Source organism: Pinus tabuliformis, chromosome 3_2 (assembly GCF_031772625.1).
Source record: "Pinus tabuliformis cultivar Carrire ecotype Pingquan chromosome 3_2, CPIR1, whole genome shotgun sequence".
Taxonomy (NCBI): domain Eukaryota; kingdom Viridiplantae; phylum Streptophyta; class Pinopsida; order Pinales; family Pinaceae; genus Pinus; species Pinus tabuliformis.
In genome coordinates, this window is record NC_142302.1 from 701953123 (window position 1) to 701971006 (window position 17884).

At 40.9% G+C, this 17884-nt stretch overlaps 1 protein-coding gene across 1 annotated transcript in view; it reads right to left on the minus strand.

The window, feature by feature from the left end:
• The window catches only part of LOC149182562 (E3 ubiquitin-protein ligase APD2-like), a 135365-nt gene that overhangs the window by 49066 nt on the left and 68415 nt on the right, over window positions 1-17884 (minus strand). Inside the window, exons 6-7 of the mRNA XM_089416884.1 lie at window positions 16480-16562; window positions 16229-16375 (exon numbers count right to left, since the gene is read on the minus strand). Coding sequence (XP_089273010.1) covers window positions 16229-16375; window positions 16480-16562 — 230 coding nt within the window. The remainder of the gene's footprint in view (window positions 1-16228; window positions 16376-16479; window positions 16563-17884) is intronic.

A 17884-nucleotide genomic window follows, 5' to 3' on the forward strand; every position in this document is an offset into this window, starting at 1 on the left:
TGCATGGCGTACACCTATCACTCTAGCTGAATCAGCTGGAGAGCCCCTGGGATACATCAACACCTGTCCTTCCCTGAACAGTACCTCATATCCTCTGTCCTCCAACGCTGAGACGGATATGAGGTTCTTCCTCATCCCTGGCACATAAAGAACCTCTGACACCTTCAAGGGAGGTTTGGACTCCCTCTGAAATGTCACTGTCCCCACCCCGACTGCTCTAACAACTCTGTCATCACCGAGTACTACCTCAATATCAGTGCCACTCTCTGAAAGCTCTGAGAAGTACTCCCGGACTCCTGTCATGTGACGTGAAGCCCCACTGTCCACATACCAGATTCCTGTAGATGCTCCGCTAATCGAGGGAAAAGCATGCTCCCTCTGAACCTGTGTGGCAGGTGATCCTGCACTAGAGGACTCACATGTAGTGAACGCAAACTCCCGGTCAAAACGACCTGCAAAGTCCTCAATCTCAGCTGACGCTGCCACATCCTGGGTCTTCCCCTTCTTCTTCTTCTTCTCCGGACACACAACTGCATAGTGTCCCATCTTCTGACAATTCCAACACTTCACTTTGGAATAGTCCTTTTGTGAGTTACCCTGTTTACCTTTACCTTTGCCTTTGCCTCCACCACCGCTTGTGGAAGCCTGCTTCTTCCCTTTGCCTTTCTTGCCTCCTGCCACCAGTGCTACGTCCTCATCCTGCTCAACTGGCTTGGCTGCCCCAAGCTGTCCTTTCCTGATCTCTGTCTGTATACAATCATCCCAAAACCTCTCCCATGTGGGAAGGGTCTCACGTGCACAAACCCCATCAGCAAAGTTCAACCATGAACGGGGGAGGCCATTCACTGCAATACACACCAACTCAGTGGATGGAATGGCCTCTCCAATCGCTGCCAACTCATCTCTCACATTGGTAATCTTTGTGAGATATCCAGCTGCACTATCATTCCCCATCTTAATGTTCTTCAACTTCTCCTTCAGGACCATCTTCCGGTTCTCATTGGTACTCTGGTAGAGATTGGACAATGCTGTCCACATCTCATGGGCATTGCTCTTTCCTCTCACATGAGGAATGCAATGGTCTTTGATTCCGTCTAGAATCAGCCTCTTACCCTTGTTGTTCTTTCTATTATAAGCTGCCAACTGAGTAGCATCAGTAGGCACAACAACAGGGTGCTGTGCTGTATGCACCATGATATCCCAGACTTCTGCCTCCTCAAAGATACTCTGCATTCTCTCCTTCCAAACGCTGTAATTTGTATGCCCATCCAACCTATCCTCCACCCTCAATCCCAATGACATCTTGCTGTCCTAAAACTGAAAAATAGCACTGCTGTGGTAAAGATAAAACTGCTGTTTATGAAAAATCAGCTTGCTGGAATTTTCTGAGTGAAAAAATCAGCAGCTGTATTTTTTTCCTTTCGCTGTCCCAAACTGCCCTTCAGCGCTCAAGCTCTGATACCATGTAAAATTTTCTGTTTCCCACCCCGGTTTTCAGTTTCACCTTATTTCTCCCATATAGTTAAATGCCCATTCCCATAGCCATACATTTAACAGACTGAAAAAATAAATATTGCTGAAAACACAAATTCTGGAAATTTTTCAGAGTGCTGGAAATTGCAGAAATAAAAAATCAGTAATTAAAACAGCCATAAAAACACATTTAAACTCAGTGATTTTTGGTCAACTTGACCCTGGAAAAACCCCCTACAACTCTTGGGGAAAACCAGTTTGAGAGCTCTTCTTTATTTCTGGAAAATGCCTTTTACAGAGAAAATATTTTTCAGCAAAAAAATCAGCAAAAACAGAAATTTTCCAGCAAGCAAACTTATCTGTTTTTTCAGCTAACAGACAGTCTGAAAATGGCTGTACGGACTGTACGGACCGTACGGATGTACGGACTGTGCGGACGTACGGATGTACAGACTGTACGGACTGCCGTACGGACTTGTACGGGCAGACCTCGAAATTCGTGCAAAAAATCGCCTCCTCGATATTCGTGCTGAAAATCAATTTTTTTTCACTGTTTTGCTCACTAAATCTGCCTTTTTCTGCTTGTTCTTTATGCTGTTCAGATTTGCTGAAATGCTGCCTTGGTGTGTGTGCCAAACTGCTGCCTCTTTCTCCTCCTTGTCCAGAAATCTCCCTTGCTCTCTTGCTCTCCTTCTCCCAATCTGCTCATGAAAGAATGAATGATCTTTTTCCCCTTTTCCTCCCTTAACCCAACCCTAAATGACTTTTGGGTGATCCCTAAATCCAATGGTTGAAATAGATTTAGATCAATGGCTGAGATTAAATGCTCATTTAAATCTCACTTTCTATTTTTTAATTCACCCCACTTTAATAAAGACCCACTTAGTCATTTATTTCCAAAGTCACTTTTCCTTTCTAATTTTTCATTGACTTTATAAAGTCACTTTAAAATTAGACTTAGTAACTTTATCACTTAAAGTCACTTTCAAATTAGATTTAACTTTATAAAAATTATAAAGTTACTTTAGGAGAAAAATTAAATTCTTTTGGACACTTTTCCCTAGGCCAAAGATCAAAGCCTTAGGGAACCACCTGTCCTCCGGTACCAAATTTCAACACATGTCAAAGTGCTATAGGTGAGTCAAAGAGTCAAAAGAATTATATTTATGTACAAAAGTTATCCTCCAAGCAAAAACATCATCAAAAGAAGCAATGGCACCATTAAAAGCACCTATTGCAGCAAAGAAAATCAAGTTGGCCTCAAAGCAGCAAGTCGGCCTAAAGGTGGGACATACCTCTATATATAGAGGTTGTCCACTCCCTCAAAAGATAACGCATTCCTCTCTGACATCTGCGAAGGTACAAGGCAAGAATAGGGTAACAAGAGGACAAGAAAAGGGTTTCCAAGGCAGTGAAGAAAGGAAGAAGAAAACCGAAGTGTTAAAGGGCTAGTTACAGCCACATGTGCGAGGAAAGGAGAGTTGTCTTTCCGGTTATGACAGCTGTAATTTACAGTGTACCATATCTCATTGTTTAGGGTTCAAACTAGGCCTACAGGAAGGGAGTAAGACATAGTTCTTGTGAGGAGATTGCCTCACACGTGCGAAGAATTAGGGCTGCATTGTTGCTGCTCTAAGTCTGCAATATTTGGAAAAGAAGGCTCGGTTGAGAAGAAACAAAGCCATCTCCTGAAGTTAGAAAGGCTCCATCACAAGCGAAAGAAGAAAAAGGTCATGGGACATTCTAGAGTGTACAATAGAAGGTCTCTACAATTGCCGGAAAAAGTGCAGAAGGAAGAAAGATAACATGCTGGAAGGAGGAGGACAAAGTGCTGCAAGAAAAAGTAATCTTGAACGAACTTGACTTGTGGCTGGAGGATCTTCTAGTCAAGGGTCTAGGGTTTGGCATTGATCAAGAAAAAAGCTTCAAAAAGAGAAATTCAGGAAAGAGTTTTCCTCTCAAGAGAAGAGAGGTTTTGGCCCCGGCAAAGAGCCGACATCTTGTGTTCTTGTTCTTATGTTTTGGCAGCAGTTTGATGAAGTACACACACATGCATTAATAAGAAGAAGAAGATTAAGCTAACAAGAAAAAGTAAAAAGACTCCACAAATTGTTATCAAGCAACAAAGAATCACACTACACTTATTTCCCTTAGATTCTTCAACAAATATGTGGTGGGATAGGATGATTTCAACCTTGATATATTCGTTTGTCAATTTTAAATCTCACTGGCTCTGCGGTAGAGGATGTATTGTCTGATATATAAATCTTTGTACTAATTGGATTTCCCCTAATTATAAGAATATGGTAGACATGTATTCCAAAGAAATCAACGAATCAAATGCTCATGTTTGTATATATTGTTGGATGAGATATGGTGCCATGGCAAATGGTTATTTTGATTCTTTAAAGTTTTTGGAGTTATGGCTCATCTCTAGTTCGATGAAATAAGGCTTGAAGGAAGCTTTCTCTCAAAATATATATTGGGTAACTTCACAGGAAGCTATTCAGGAATGTCAATAATGAAGGGGGATGAACTATGTGAAATCCTTATACCTATGGCAAGAATATTTGGCAACCTAAAGTGTGATATGTTGGATCAAAGTTTTAGGGACCAATATTTCCTTTGGAAATGTTGCATTGTATTTCAAAGTGCGTTTAGAAGCAAGATGTTGTATTGATGCCATGAACCTTGAAAGATGCCTTACATATGTTGCTAGTTGAAGTTATGTTGAAAACATATGTTTCCCTACAAAAGCTATAATGGACTATTAGCCCTGATACGTCCTTAATTCATTGATGATAATGATGGATTTCATCACATATGCAAAGGCATAAGGATTCGATGGTTTTGGGCATTTGGATATGGAAAGAAAAACTTGCATATGACAGAGGTGTAGATGTAAATTGGAAATATATGGTTTGTAAACCCTAGCAAAGCAGAGGGCTTGGATAAGAAAGCCCTAGGTTTTGAAAAATAAAACACTAGAGCTAGACCTAGATTGATGTTTCCGTTGAAAGAAGAAACTGTAACTCATAAAGGAAAGGAAAGCAACATGTTGATGATAAGGACGAGGATGATGAGTTTGTAGATAGATTTCAATGATTTCTGGAAGGCGGCAAAGATCAAAAGGGAGTCGACAATTACCTACACATTAAAATATAAGTACTTCATATCTCTCTTCCTTGATTATTATTGTTTTGTTATTAGTCAGTCTCTTATCTTTGTTTCTTTTTGTTGGGCTATAATCATTTCTTCCATGACCTCCTAATGAGGGTTGCAGGTACATCGTGAAGGATGCCAAGGCTCTGAAAACAATTGGAAGTATCTGGAAGAACAAAGCAAAGTATGTGGCAAAAGGACTCTCCCATGAGTGATTCATGTTCAGGAGGGAGAAATTGTACCGATATCTAGAAGGGCTCCTGGTTCAGAGGGAGCAGGCAAGCCAACAAGTTTGAAGGATGTCATTGTATCAAGATCTGTGGAAAGTCAGTGGTGACTTCAAGATGGATTCACAAGATCAAGCATTTGTTGGAAGCATATAAAAGCACAAAGCAAAGATTCTACCAAGAAAAGGGAGAGGATTAATGTCACATGATTCGGGTTTGAATTCGAGTTTGACAATGATTAAATTTGATTTGAATTTGAATTTTTCGATAAAGTTCAAATGAGGTCTGCCGTTGAGTTTGATTCTATACATATTAGAAATTTTCAAATTATATAAAAAATATTTAGAGTTATATAATTTTTATCTTCATGTATAATTATATTGCATTTGTATTAATAAATTTATAAATTTCCATAAATTTAAGTTATATTGATTTACCATATTTGTGAGATTAATAAAATTTATAGTAACACCATCCCTAATATCTTTAATGATATATATCAAAAATAATTATTTTAATTATATATAATTTAGAATATAAAATAATTAAATTTATAACCTTATTATGCATGAATACACCAAAGTATCATTTTAAACTTGTAACATGGCATTTAACCTTTTTAAACTTTCCACGCTTCCTCCCATTGACAACAATTTTCCACCCTCCTGGAAAGGAGATTGGGCTTAGAGAGTTGGGGTGAGTTGATCATGAAACCCTATCTCATGCCAATTTTATATACATAACAGAGTGCTAAAGCGAACCAACCGAAGGACGCCCAAGGACACTTTTGCATTTGGTACAATAGTAACGTGATTCCTAAAGGTCGCATAGTTGTAAGACCTTGGCCCCTAAGTCAGGTTCTACAATCATTACAGTTCCAGTTGGCATCCAATTGGCATTTAATAATAGTTGGGTCGCAGAGGGACTAAACCGATGCAACAAGTGGGTGCTTAAATAGAATGAAAAAGTCGTGGATTCGAGAAGCCACTGGTGGCGCCCTCCTTCTACGCCCCAGTTCACACCCTAGTCTACCAAATTGGGAGCTTAACACTCGGGTATTTCTGTCATCTAAACTCTTAAGCCACACGTCACAAAAAGTCTTAAGATCTCAGCCCCTAATTCAAGTTTTGCAATCATTACAGTTCCAATTGGCATTTAACAATAGTTGGGTGGTGGAGGGACTAAACCGATGCAACAGGCGAGTGCTTAAATATAAAGAAAAAGACGTGGATTCGAGACACCACTGGTGGTGCCCTCCTTCCACGGCCCCAGTTCCCACCCTAGTCTACCAAATCAAGAGCTTAACACTCGGGTATTTCTATCATCTAAACTCTTAAGCCACGCGTAACATAAATCCTTAAGCCCAAACACTCAAATTTCAATTGCGAGCTACTTTGTGGATATTTTGCAATGAAAGGTGCCCAACTGGTGATGTCGTCGTCGTCACAAGAGATGGAGCTCATTTGACTCGATTGCTACACCCGTGTTAAAATTGGAAACTAGGGCCAAACTCCCTTTGGGTCATCTTATTAATGGCAGCTGTTATTTTTCTTGGATTCCTCTCATCGAGAGGTGTAGGATTGATCTAAAGATCATCCGATTTCGATAATTATTCATAGAGATATGAATTTATTTGTGTTATGGGACAATCTGTCAAGGTTGGCCAGCAACCAAATAAGCCTCACATGTGCTCAACTTTTTAGTATAAATAGAGGTGCCTTGAAAGTCATTTGGATACACTCACTTCGGATCTCTTCCTCTCTACTTGTCTTTGGGTCTTAGTAGGAGGAGAGATCCTAAGGGATTACGCTGCCCTAATGGAGAAAGGTTCTACGCTATCTAGAGGGAGTGCCCTAGGCTCTATGCTGCCCTAATGAAGAATCCCTAATTAGCCTTAACGCAGTCATGGAGGAGACTACTATAGCGCAACAAGGAGAAGTTCTAAATTGCCCAACGCTGGTCTAGAAGAGACCTAAGTTGTTGTCCTAAAGAAGAGACCTAGCCCTAGCCACAGATCTAAATGGAACCACAAACTATCCCTAGGTGCAGTCATGATAAAAGCCCTAGCTGTAGGTGGAAAGGAGACTCAGCCACAGATGGAGGAGAGCTCTAATAGTAGTTAAGGTAGAGGTTTGGCCGCAGTTAAAGAAGGCCTAAATCCGCAATTAAAGGAGGCCTAAATCCACAGTTAGAGGCGGCCTAAGTCCATAGTAAAGAGAGGCCAGATTCATAGCAATTGAGGAGACTAATACGCAGCTAGAAAAGGAGACCTAGCCACGTATGAAGGACCATATGTATGTTGTAGGTGACAGCATGGTAATCTATGTGTGTTGTAGGTGACAGCATGGAAATCTATGTGTGTTGTAGGTGTTACAGTGGGACAACAGTATAGCAGTACATCGAACAGTGCGTGGAGCAGCAAGCCACAGCATGTCTAGATGGGACAGCTAGTGCATGGAGCAACAAGGTACAACATGTCTAGATGGGTCAACTAGTACATGGGGCAGTAAGGTACAGCATGTCTAGATGGGACAGCTAGTACATGGAGCAGCAAAGTGCAGCAATGGTACTTGGGACAGCAATGAAGCTTGATGGAGCAAGCAAATGGGACAGCAGTATGGTAAACACGGATTGGCGACAGCAGTATGGTACATGGGACAGTAGTGGCAGCATAAGGTGCAGCAGTATGATGTGTACAGCATGGTCATAAGGTCCAACAATGTGATGATGGGTGCAACATGGTGCAGCATGATGACGAGATGCAACACAATGATAGGTGAAGGAGTCACCTTGGAGAATCAATTGAAGAGTTGAAGCAGCATGTCTTTAACTAATCTCATGTAGAGATGATCTATTCTCTTATCTAGAAAGTCTAAAGTGTTGACTTCAGTTATAAATGTACTCTCTCTCTCTCTCTCTGCTGAACTATTGAAGAACATATAAGAGGAATTGACCAAGGGTTTCCCCACATTGGGGTTTGTCCCTGGCTAGCACCACATCTTGTGTCCTCTTGTCTTGGCTTGTCTTCTGCGATTTATGTTTATGTTCTATCTGCAATTTACTTTAATGTTGATGTGATTGCTGATGTGGAAAAGATATTGAGCTAACTGTGAAAATTGAAATAAATTGCTCTAAGCATAGAACATACCTAAAATTAACATGGTATCAGAAGTGAAGTGAAGACAAAGCCCAAGCAAGAGTGAAAGAGCAATCACTGAAGACAATTGGGAAAGGACAAAAGGATCAATGGATTCCTTATCCCTCTTCAAATTCACCAAGGGTGAAGTCAAAGCAGAGTATATTATCATAATGGTGCAGTAGAAGATTCTAATGGCCTACCTACAGATCACTTCAATGGGAAGTCCGGATCTCAAAGTGAAAGGAAAGGCAGATGCCTTGCTTACAATAAGTTCGGCCATTATGCGAAGGAGTGTCCAAATGGCAGGGACACATCTCTTGATGAAGATAAAAACCATTCCAGTGATCAGAGGAATGAAAAATAATGCAGGTCATCAAGGAAACGGCCGACTCTTCAATGAAAGCAAGGAACCCCAGGTATGAAGAATCAAATGTTGTTTCTGATAAGATAAAGAAGCGTTATCTTGTATTGGCCCTCGCCTTCAGATTTTGTGGGAATCTAACTTATTGATTATAGTGCTTCAAGGCACTTCATCGGATAGAAGGGTGCTCTCTCGAATTTGGTAAGAGATGGAAACAATCATGGGTGCCACTTATCCCGGAAAGGGTGTAGGAAATGTTTACCCCTCAATTGAATGAGGGTAACTTGATTCATTTACAAAATCTCTTTTATGTACCTGATCGCAAGAAGAACCTGGTGTCCATTTCAGCAAATGGAAGTCAAAGGTTTCAAGGTGGCATTCATCGATGGAAAGGTACGTGTTTGAAAATAGAATTTTCAAAGATGCTTTTACTCATGGGTTCAGGGTTGGCAATTTGTATCAAGTTGCAAGATGGTCCATTGGGGACCATGTCAATTGACACATCTCATCTATAACATCAGAGGTCTATTATGGGGCCCTACCCAATGTGAATCAGATGGTGACTGGGATGCCTGAATTCAAAAGGAGCATGAAGGTACATGTCTAAGATGTACCGAAGGAAAATCTTACAAGGGGACCATTCCCCTCATGTAGCAGGTCCACAAGCTTGGAACAACCCGAGGGGTTTGAGATTCATCGAGAATCTCATGTATGCAGGTGGAAGAAAGCCCTCTATGGCTTGAAGCAAAACACCCCAAGCGTAGTATGAGAGGTTTGATAGCTGTCTGATAAAGTTGAGATTCACTAGGAGTGAAACCGATCCAAACCATTGCTTGAAGGTTGTGGATGATAGACCTCTCATACCGGCACCTTCTGAGGACGACCTATTTCTGACAGGTGCAGACCCTCTCAGAAGTAAGAGGGAGTTGGATTCCGGAGGTGGAATGATAAACTACAAGCCCATGACTACCCCCAGGATCTTAACTTTCAAAAGTTATATGGTAGTGATGTCGGAGCTGATTTGGAAAATACCTCTGAGTTTCATAAACTCATTCACGTTGATGTTCTGGTGAACTTCTGTCCGGACATATGTTTTGCAGTTAGCATGATGAGCTCATATATGGTTGAACCTCACTATATTGGTGCCAAGGATCTTCTGAGAACTCTTCAGGGCACAATCTCTCATGGATTGAGATACACTGCTGGAAATGTGAAGCTGCATGATTATTCGAATGCTGACTAGGCAGGCAGTGTAGAGGATCGCAAGAGCACTTCTAAGTGTTGGTTCTCTCTGGGTTTTGTTTTGATATCCAGGATGAGCAGGAAGCAGAAGTCAGTTGCTATAAGCACCGTTGAGACTGAATACATAGCTATGAGTATGATCTCGTGTGAAGCTGCCTGGTTGTGGAAGCTCTCGAGTGATTTGTTCGTACACATGATGGATACCACCGTTATCCTCTATGTCGACCAGGGAGGAATTCGATTGTTGAGGAATCTCGTATTCTATGATTGCTCCAACAGATAGACATCAAATACTACCTTATCAGGGATATGGTAAGTCGATGAGGGAGGAGGCTCCATCGCATTGAGACTAATGTACAGGTCACAGACATTCTGTCTAAGCCCCAGGGAAAGGTCAAATTTGTGACTTTCCCGAACGACTTGGAGTCGTTGAGGGACCTTCTTATAAAGGTCCTGCATGTTACATGCATTGAGCTCTAGGAGCTCTGGAGGGGGCTTGGGGTACTCACTGGAGCAACACACGACCATAAGGCAACTCACCCTCCCCTAATCATGCGTTGTGTACAGGGTGAATGGCTCAGCCTTCCCCTGTGATACCCTGAGGCGACTTAAGGACAGGATGATTAGTTCTCCTATCGAGGCATCCTACCCATGCACTTTGGGACTCATGGGAAGTACCTCTCATCTGATCAATGAGCAAGGAAATGGGGTTAGGGACCATAGTAGTACTATCGATCGACGCATTGTTGTATCTATTGTACCTCCTATGCTAGGATGACCTCCATTGATCTAGGATCAATGAAACTGATCTGGGATCAGTATGAGTGGTTTGAGACACTCTCTTGTGATATTGATCTGGGATCAATAAAACTGACTTCGGGTCAGTACAGAATGGTATGAGGCATTCTCAATCAACTCTTCTTCTTAATGGTTCAGGAGAGCAAAGTAGCGCAAGGCACTAATGGCAGAGATAGTGCAGTCGGACATATGGATCAGCGGATGGAGTTCTCCCTAGTTGAGAGGGAGTGTTCAAATTGGCAACTAGGGCCAAACTCCATGTGGGTCATCTTAGTAATGGCAGCTGATATTTTTCTTGGATCCCTCTCATCGAGAGGTGTAGGATTGATCTAAAGATCATCCAATTCCGATAAGTATTCACGGAGATATGAATTTATTTGTGTTATGGGACAATTTGTCAAGGTCGACCAGCAACCAAATAAACCTCACATGTGCTCAACGTTTTAGTATAAATAGTGGTGCCTTGAAAGTCATTTGGATACACTCACTTCGGATCTCTTCCTCTCTACTTGTCTTTGGGTTTTAGTAGAAGGAGAGATCCTAATGGATAACGCTGCCCTAATGGAGAAAGGTTCTACGCTATCTAGAGGGAGTGCCCTAGGCTCTATGTTGCCCTAATGAAGAAGCCCTAATCAGCCTTAACGCAGTCATGGAGGAGACTACTATAGCGCAGCAAGGAGAAGTTCTAAACTACCCTCAACGCTGGTCTAGAAGAGACCTAAGTTGTTGTCCTAAAGAAGAGAACAAGCCCTAGCCGCAAATCTAAATGGAGCCACAAACTAGCCCTAGCCGCAATCATGATAAAAGCCCTAGCTATAGGTGGAAAGGAGACTCAACCGCAGATGGAGGTGAGCTCTAGCAGCAGTTAAGATAGAGGTCTAGCCGTAGCTAAAGAAGGTTTAAATCCGCAGTTAAAGGAGGCCTATAAAGGAGGCCTAAATCCGCAGTTAGAGGCAACCTACGTCCGCAGTAAAGAGAGGCCAGATTCATAGCAATTGAGGAGACCTATGCGCAGCTAGAAAAGGAGACCTAGCCACGTAAGAAAGACCCTATGTGTGTTGTAGGTGACAGCATGGTAATCTATATGTGTTGTAGGTGACAGCATGGAAATCTATGTGTGTTGTAGGTGTTACAGTGGGACAGTAGTATAGCAATACATGGAACAGTGCATGGAGCAGCAAGGTGCAACATGTCTAGATGGGACAACTAGTGCATGGAGCAGCAAGGTACATGTCTAGATGGGACAGCTAGTACATGGAGCAGCAAGGTACAGCATGTCTAGATGGGACAACTAGTACATGGAGCAGCAAAGTGCAGCAATGGTACTTGGGACAGCAATGAAGCTTGATGTAGCAAGCAAATGGGACAGAAGTATGGCAAACATGGAATGGCTTTGTCACTAACAGTGGGACAGCAGTACGGTACATGGCACAGCAGTGGCAGCATAAGGTGCAGCAGTATGATGTGTACAGCATGGTCATAAGGTCCAGCGATGTGATTATGGGTGCAGCATGGTGCAGCACGGTGAGGTGCAGCATGATGATGAGATGCAGCACAATGATAGGTGAAGGAGTCACCTTGGAGAATCAGTTGAAGCAGCATGTCTTCAACTGATCTCAAGTAGAGATGATCTATTCTCTTATTTAGAAAGTCTAAGTGTTGACTTCGGTTATAAATGTATTATCTCCCTCTCTCTCTGTGCTGAACTATTGAAGAACATATAAGAAGAATTGATCAAGGGTTTCCCCACATTGGGGTTTGTCCCTGGCTAGCGCCACATCTTGTGTCCTCTTGTCTTGGCTTGTCTTCTGCGATTTATGTTTATGTTCTATCTGCAGTTTACTTTAATGTTGATGTGATTACTAATGTGGAAAAGATATTGAACTAACTGTGAAAATTGAAATAAATTGCTCTAAGCATAGAACATACCTAAAATTAACAACCCACCTATCTGACATTTGTAGTTACCAAATCTGAACACAGAGATATTTGTTGTTATAAAACCTAAATACAAAGATAAACATTGAACCTGATCGAACCTAAACGAACCCTAATAAAATTTTTGAAGTTCGCTTAATTCCGAACCTCAAAGTTTAGATCCATCGAACCCTGTGACATAGGAGAGGACTATGAGGAGACATTTTCCCCAATTATCAGAGGGACTCATCTGTCAGAGGGAGAAGTAAGGCTCCTATGTATTTCTATGGTTGAGCAGGTTGTTAACATTGTCAGAAAGCCTCTGTCCTGGAATGAAGTTTGTATACTTCATGGACAAGCTTGGAGTGATTGAGAATGCTTCCCTTGAAGGGAGTGTTGATGTTGTAGCATCAGGGGGCATAGATTCTCCTTGGGTCATGGGTATTGACCAGGAGCCATGTAATATGGCTAAGGAGATTGGCCTAGGTAGCATCTAGGCCCAGAGTGCTCCCCAGGTGAGATGAGTGAGTGCCTTTAGCATCAGGCCCAGAGTGCTTCCTAGGTGGGTTGAGCGAGTGCCTTATAGCATCAGGTAAGTATTTTTACCATTCAATGACATGTGACGACATGTGGGAATGGTAAATGGGCCCCATGTTTCACCATGGATTAGGTGGGTTCCTTACAAGACACCAAGTGATGACTTGGTAGATTGGTCACCCAAGGGTTTCACCATGGGTCAGGTGGGGTACCTAAGAATGACTCCAAGTGATGACTTGGTAGATTGGTGACCCTAGGACTAGTGGGTGACTAGTTCCTCTATTTGATGTTGATGCGAGGATGCTTTCACCATGGGTCAGGTGGGGTACCTGACATGACTCCAAATGATGACTTGGTAGATTGGTGACCCTAGGACTTGTGGGCGACTAGTTCCTCTATTTGATGTTGATGCAGGGTGCTTTCCACATGGTTCTGGTATTGAACATGAAGTGAATCGATATATCAACATAGCTAGCTCACTTCAACCTTTTTCTTGGAATAGAGAAATTTTTCAACAAGAGAACATTTGAGGAAGTCATTATGAATACCTCCCTAGCTAAGAGGGAGTGTTGAATTTTTGGGGCTATGGTCAGTCTTCATCTTTGTATACTATTAACACAAAATGAAAGGAGGGAATTTGTAATTTACCCCAAAATGTCATGTCGGCTCCAACCTACACAAGTCGACTCAGCCCAACAATCGCACCACTTGGGACACTTTTGATCACTATATAAAGGCCATTTGACCTCCTCCTCTTGGCATGAATTCGGATCACAAGACAATCTTCTGAGGCAGCCACAAATCATCTTAAGAAGGATGAAAAAGGAAGGAAAGATGAGCTCTTATGGAGGACAAACTTTGGCTAGAAGGCCTGGTTTGAAGGTCGAATTTTGTAGGAGGCTTATTGTTCATGACTATTGAGGACTATTGTTCATGGAAGAAGGGTTGGTATTGACCTAGAAATTCCCAGGCTGTTTTGTAGAAATTAGATTGTATTCCTTGTTGAAATGGACAAATTTCTCTAAGAAAAGGTTGTTGGGTTTTTCCCTCGTTAGGGATTTCCCAGGATAAATTTTGTCTCTTTTTGTTTGGTTGCCTCTTCATGATCTTACTAGCATTATTGTTTTACTGTTGAGATAATCTCTTTTTGTTTGGTTGTCTCTTCATGATCTTACTAGCATTATTGTTTTACTGTTGAGATTTTCTATGTCTAATTGCTTAATGATGAATGTGATGCAAGATAAGCTAAAGAATAAATCATTGGAAGTAATATCAATCTAGGAAATCATCAAAAATCAACACAGAGAAGAAGAAGGGTGGAAAGGGCATGCATTCAACTCTAGTTGCATCGACAGAAGCTTATGTTTGCCAAGAAGTTTGAAACCAAGTTCACACTTGTTTCCTACCTTTCTCAACCACATTACTAGTGGGTGTGTGGCTACTAGACAGTCGAGCCACACGACATATGACTGGGGCACGTGAGTTGTTTGACAGCCTGACAGAGCAATACCCAGATTGCATGTAGAGTTTGGTGATGAATCCAAACATGCAGTGAAAGGGGTTGGAATGATAATATCCAGCTTGAGTCAAGAGGTAGGCTAGAAGTGAAGGATGTGTTGAGGGTGCCAAAACTTGGGTGGAGTTTTCTCTCAGTCTCTGAGATAGAGAGGATGGGATTCTGTGTAACGTTCTAGGACACACATGCACTGATCAAACAAGCGAATCTAGATTTGATGAGGGACATGTCATAGGAGTTAGAGAGAGCAACCTTTATAGGCTAAAGGGCCAGCCTATTTGATGGATGAATAGAAGCTAAGAAGAGACAAAGAACAAGGAGCAAGTAGCTCTGAAGGTTGAGCAACTCAAAGGGAGTCAGTCTTAAGATTCAAGTGGAAAGGAGCAGTTGACAGATTCCTCCAACTCTGTCACGAAGGTCTCTTGGTATGACATGACCTTACAAGATATTCAAGAGTAGGAGGCTTCTAGGAACCAGTCTAAACAGAACTTTGAGGATGTTTCCACACCAGGTGGCAAGGAAAGCTTCCCATTTAGAGAGAAACCAATGCATTGGATGCAGTTCTAAGATCAAAGTTAGTTCCATGAGGCAGAAGTACCTCCCTCGCTAAGAGGGAGTGTTAATGTTTATAGCTTGGGCAAGTACTACTACACAAGCTTAAGTGTCTCAGCATGTAGAATTCGCCCACAAATCTCCTTAGGATACTATAGTGTGATCAAAATGCTTTTGTAGCTGAGCTTAACTTAGGAATGCACATAATTACTATGTTGGCTAATTGAGGTAAAGTAAACTTAGGAAGTCAAATAATTACTTTATGTTTATGTTTTAATCTCATCCCTTGATCTCAAGTGAGGTGAGATCTAATCTTGACCATCAATCATTTTGGATGTTAGGGTTAAGAATTTAGCTCAATTTCAAGTTATAAAAGCAACGTTAAGGAGAGGGAGAAGACACACCATATAGCAAGACAAGATTGAGAGAGGCATCTAAATGAGGATTGTGATACTCTAGTGTGCCAGGTCCGAGGAAGTGCAGAAGGGGAGCATTGGAGATCCAAATCAGCGAAGGGGATCGAGGACCAATCTAGGGCCTGATTTATTGGATCAAATCCAAAGCATTATTATCTGTAATTTCTCAGTTGGGCCATCATCCCAAGACAGAAGCCCAAGAAAGTTTTGAATGTTAATGAAGAGTTGTTGATTGGGCAAAATTTGTTTTTCATTGTGATTGCAATTGGTTAATGTGAAATTTGCTTCCACTAATTAAGAATCTAGCCGTGCTTTCATTCAGTAGATTTGTAATCTGCTAGGTCAATGAATTGCCAGGAGCTAGGTTCGCAGGAGAATTAACAAGAAAGTTAACCTAGTGGTCGACATCAACTAATAAATTAAATAATGTACTTTTTCCAAGTTACAATTAGGAAAAAGATTATAAAAGTCAGTCATCATGAGCAAGAACCTAAAGAGGCAATCTGACATCTTCTGCATGCTTGACACCTAACCTATGCAAAAGCACTTGTCTGAGCTATAATCATCAACACTATGTTCTCTTTGCTACAGTTTTTTCCTCGTGTTTTGAATGTTTTTATTTCCCCGTGTGTATTGTGTGGATATTTGTTTACTTGCAAACTCACATGCATGGTAAACTCCCAGGTTCTTTAATATGACAACAAGATAAAAGTTTTCATATTTATTTAATTGAAGGAGAATAAAGTGCGCATATGATGCAAACGTGATAATTTTCCAATGTCCATCGACTCCACAAAATGTTGTGATTTATTCTGGACTTAATAAATACTAAGAAATTGGAAGTAGAAATCATGGATAACTTTTAAATAGAAATTTTCCTGCAAATACCTGTGGCATATCTGGTGTTGTCAGAAGGGCAACTTCCGACCCTTTGAGTGATAAGCCAATTGTACATGGTTTTGCATCCAAGGGGCACCAAAAAGCAGCCTCGCTAGTTTCATAAACCTTGGCCTTGATTTCTATCTTCAGCAGCATCTGTCAAATAGTTTTTAAAGCAAAACATAAAACCTGCAATATTTCTTTGAGATGCAAATATCTAGCAGTCAAAGAAGAATCTTTATATTTTAGAGCAAACTTACTTGCATGCTTGTTTGTTGAAGATTTGCTATACCAATGTAATAATCATCATCCTTGGCTGTTTCAAAAGCAATATGGCCATGGCCTAATGCATATCAAAACAAGGTTAGACTCTTAGAGTAATGTCTTTTGACAAAATCAATAGCAAGGGTTTGATTCAGAACCTATACATAAAAAATCCCATTACATATAGCTCCCAATACTATTTATTACAAGCAACACAAATAAACTAAGATACATCTTAGATGATGTTTATTAGAAAGCCCATGTTGTTGAAGCCTGAAGGTATCTGTTCAGGATAGTGAGTCCTTAATTTTCTTGTTTTCATGAAAATTCAACTAGGTGCTGATGAGAGCGACTAAGCCACTCATCTTCCCAACATTTTAAATCCAGGAATAGAAGATGAGTTAGCAAATTGCATACGAAAGGAATATAATACATATGCAAATAAAGTCCTAATCAAGGACAGAACATATGCTATGTACTTTAGAAAGCCCTACTCGATCCCCTAGAATAGGAAAACCGCATAAAGCAAGACCCTTAGGCTAGAAAAGTCATGCAACACAAGCTTAAAATATAGTTTATTAGATACTTAAAACTTCATTTTGATAGGACATATTCAAGTAGTGAACATCTCAAGCTAAGCTGACCCATTGGTAAAAATAAATCATGTGACTCACCCAAGCTAATTAAGTGGTCGTTGTAGCTGTACTGGTGTGTTCAGTAGATTGTATCATTAAACTTAAGTCGTATAGGTTCAACTATAAAAATTGCAAAGTGTCAGATGATAAATCATAAATGGAATTTTAGGCATTCCCTATACAAACATTGAAGCAATGTAGATATCTTTAGAAACACATCCAAATAGACAGTATCTTTGTCAGATGTCATGTATCCAAAATAAAGTCGATAGAAATTAAAATACTGCTATAAATAACCAAAGAAGGGACGAGTCTCTGCCAACAGAAACCAACTAAATTATTGATATGAACCTTCTAGTTTAGTCATAGTAGTAAGTTGCTCATGGAAAAGAGAGATCACATACTCGGGACATTTAGAACCATGAAAAAGCCCTGTCCTCCCTAAAAGCCTTAGTAGCCTGATCAAATATGGGCTGAACAGTGAGCCACAGTCAACAGAGACCCACAAAAATGTTGATATAAACCTTCCAGTTTAATCATAAGGGCAAATTTCTCACTGCCAAAACAAGTTACACTCCACCTCACCTAGAATCATGACAAAGTTCGGTCCTAGGCATTGAAAGCCATGATTAACTTGAATAAAAATCTAAGTTGCGTGAAATGTGAAAAGGGGCACAACTTTCTGAAATGGTTACAGCATGGAAACAGAAGTCCCAAAGATTTTGGAGACGGGGATATGCAATATTTAAAAATATAATAATTTCAA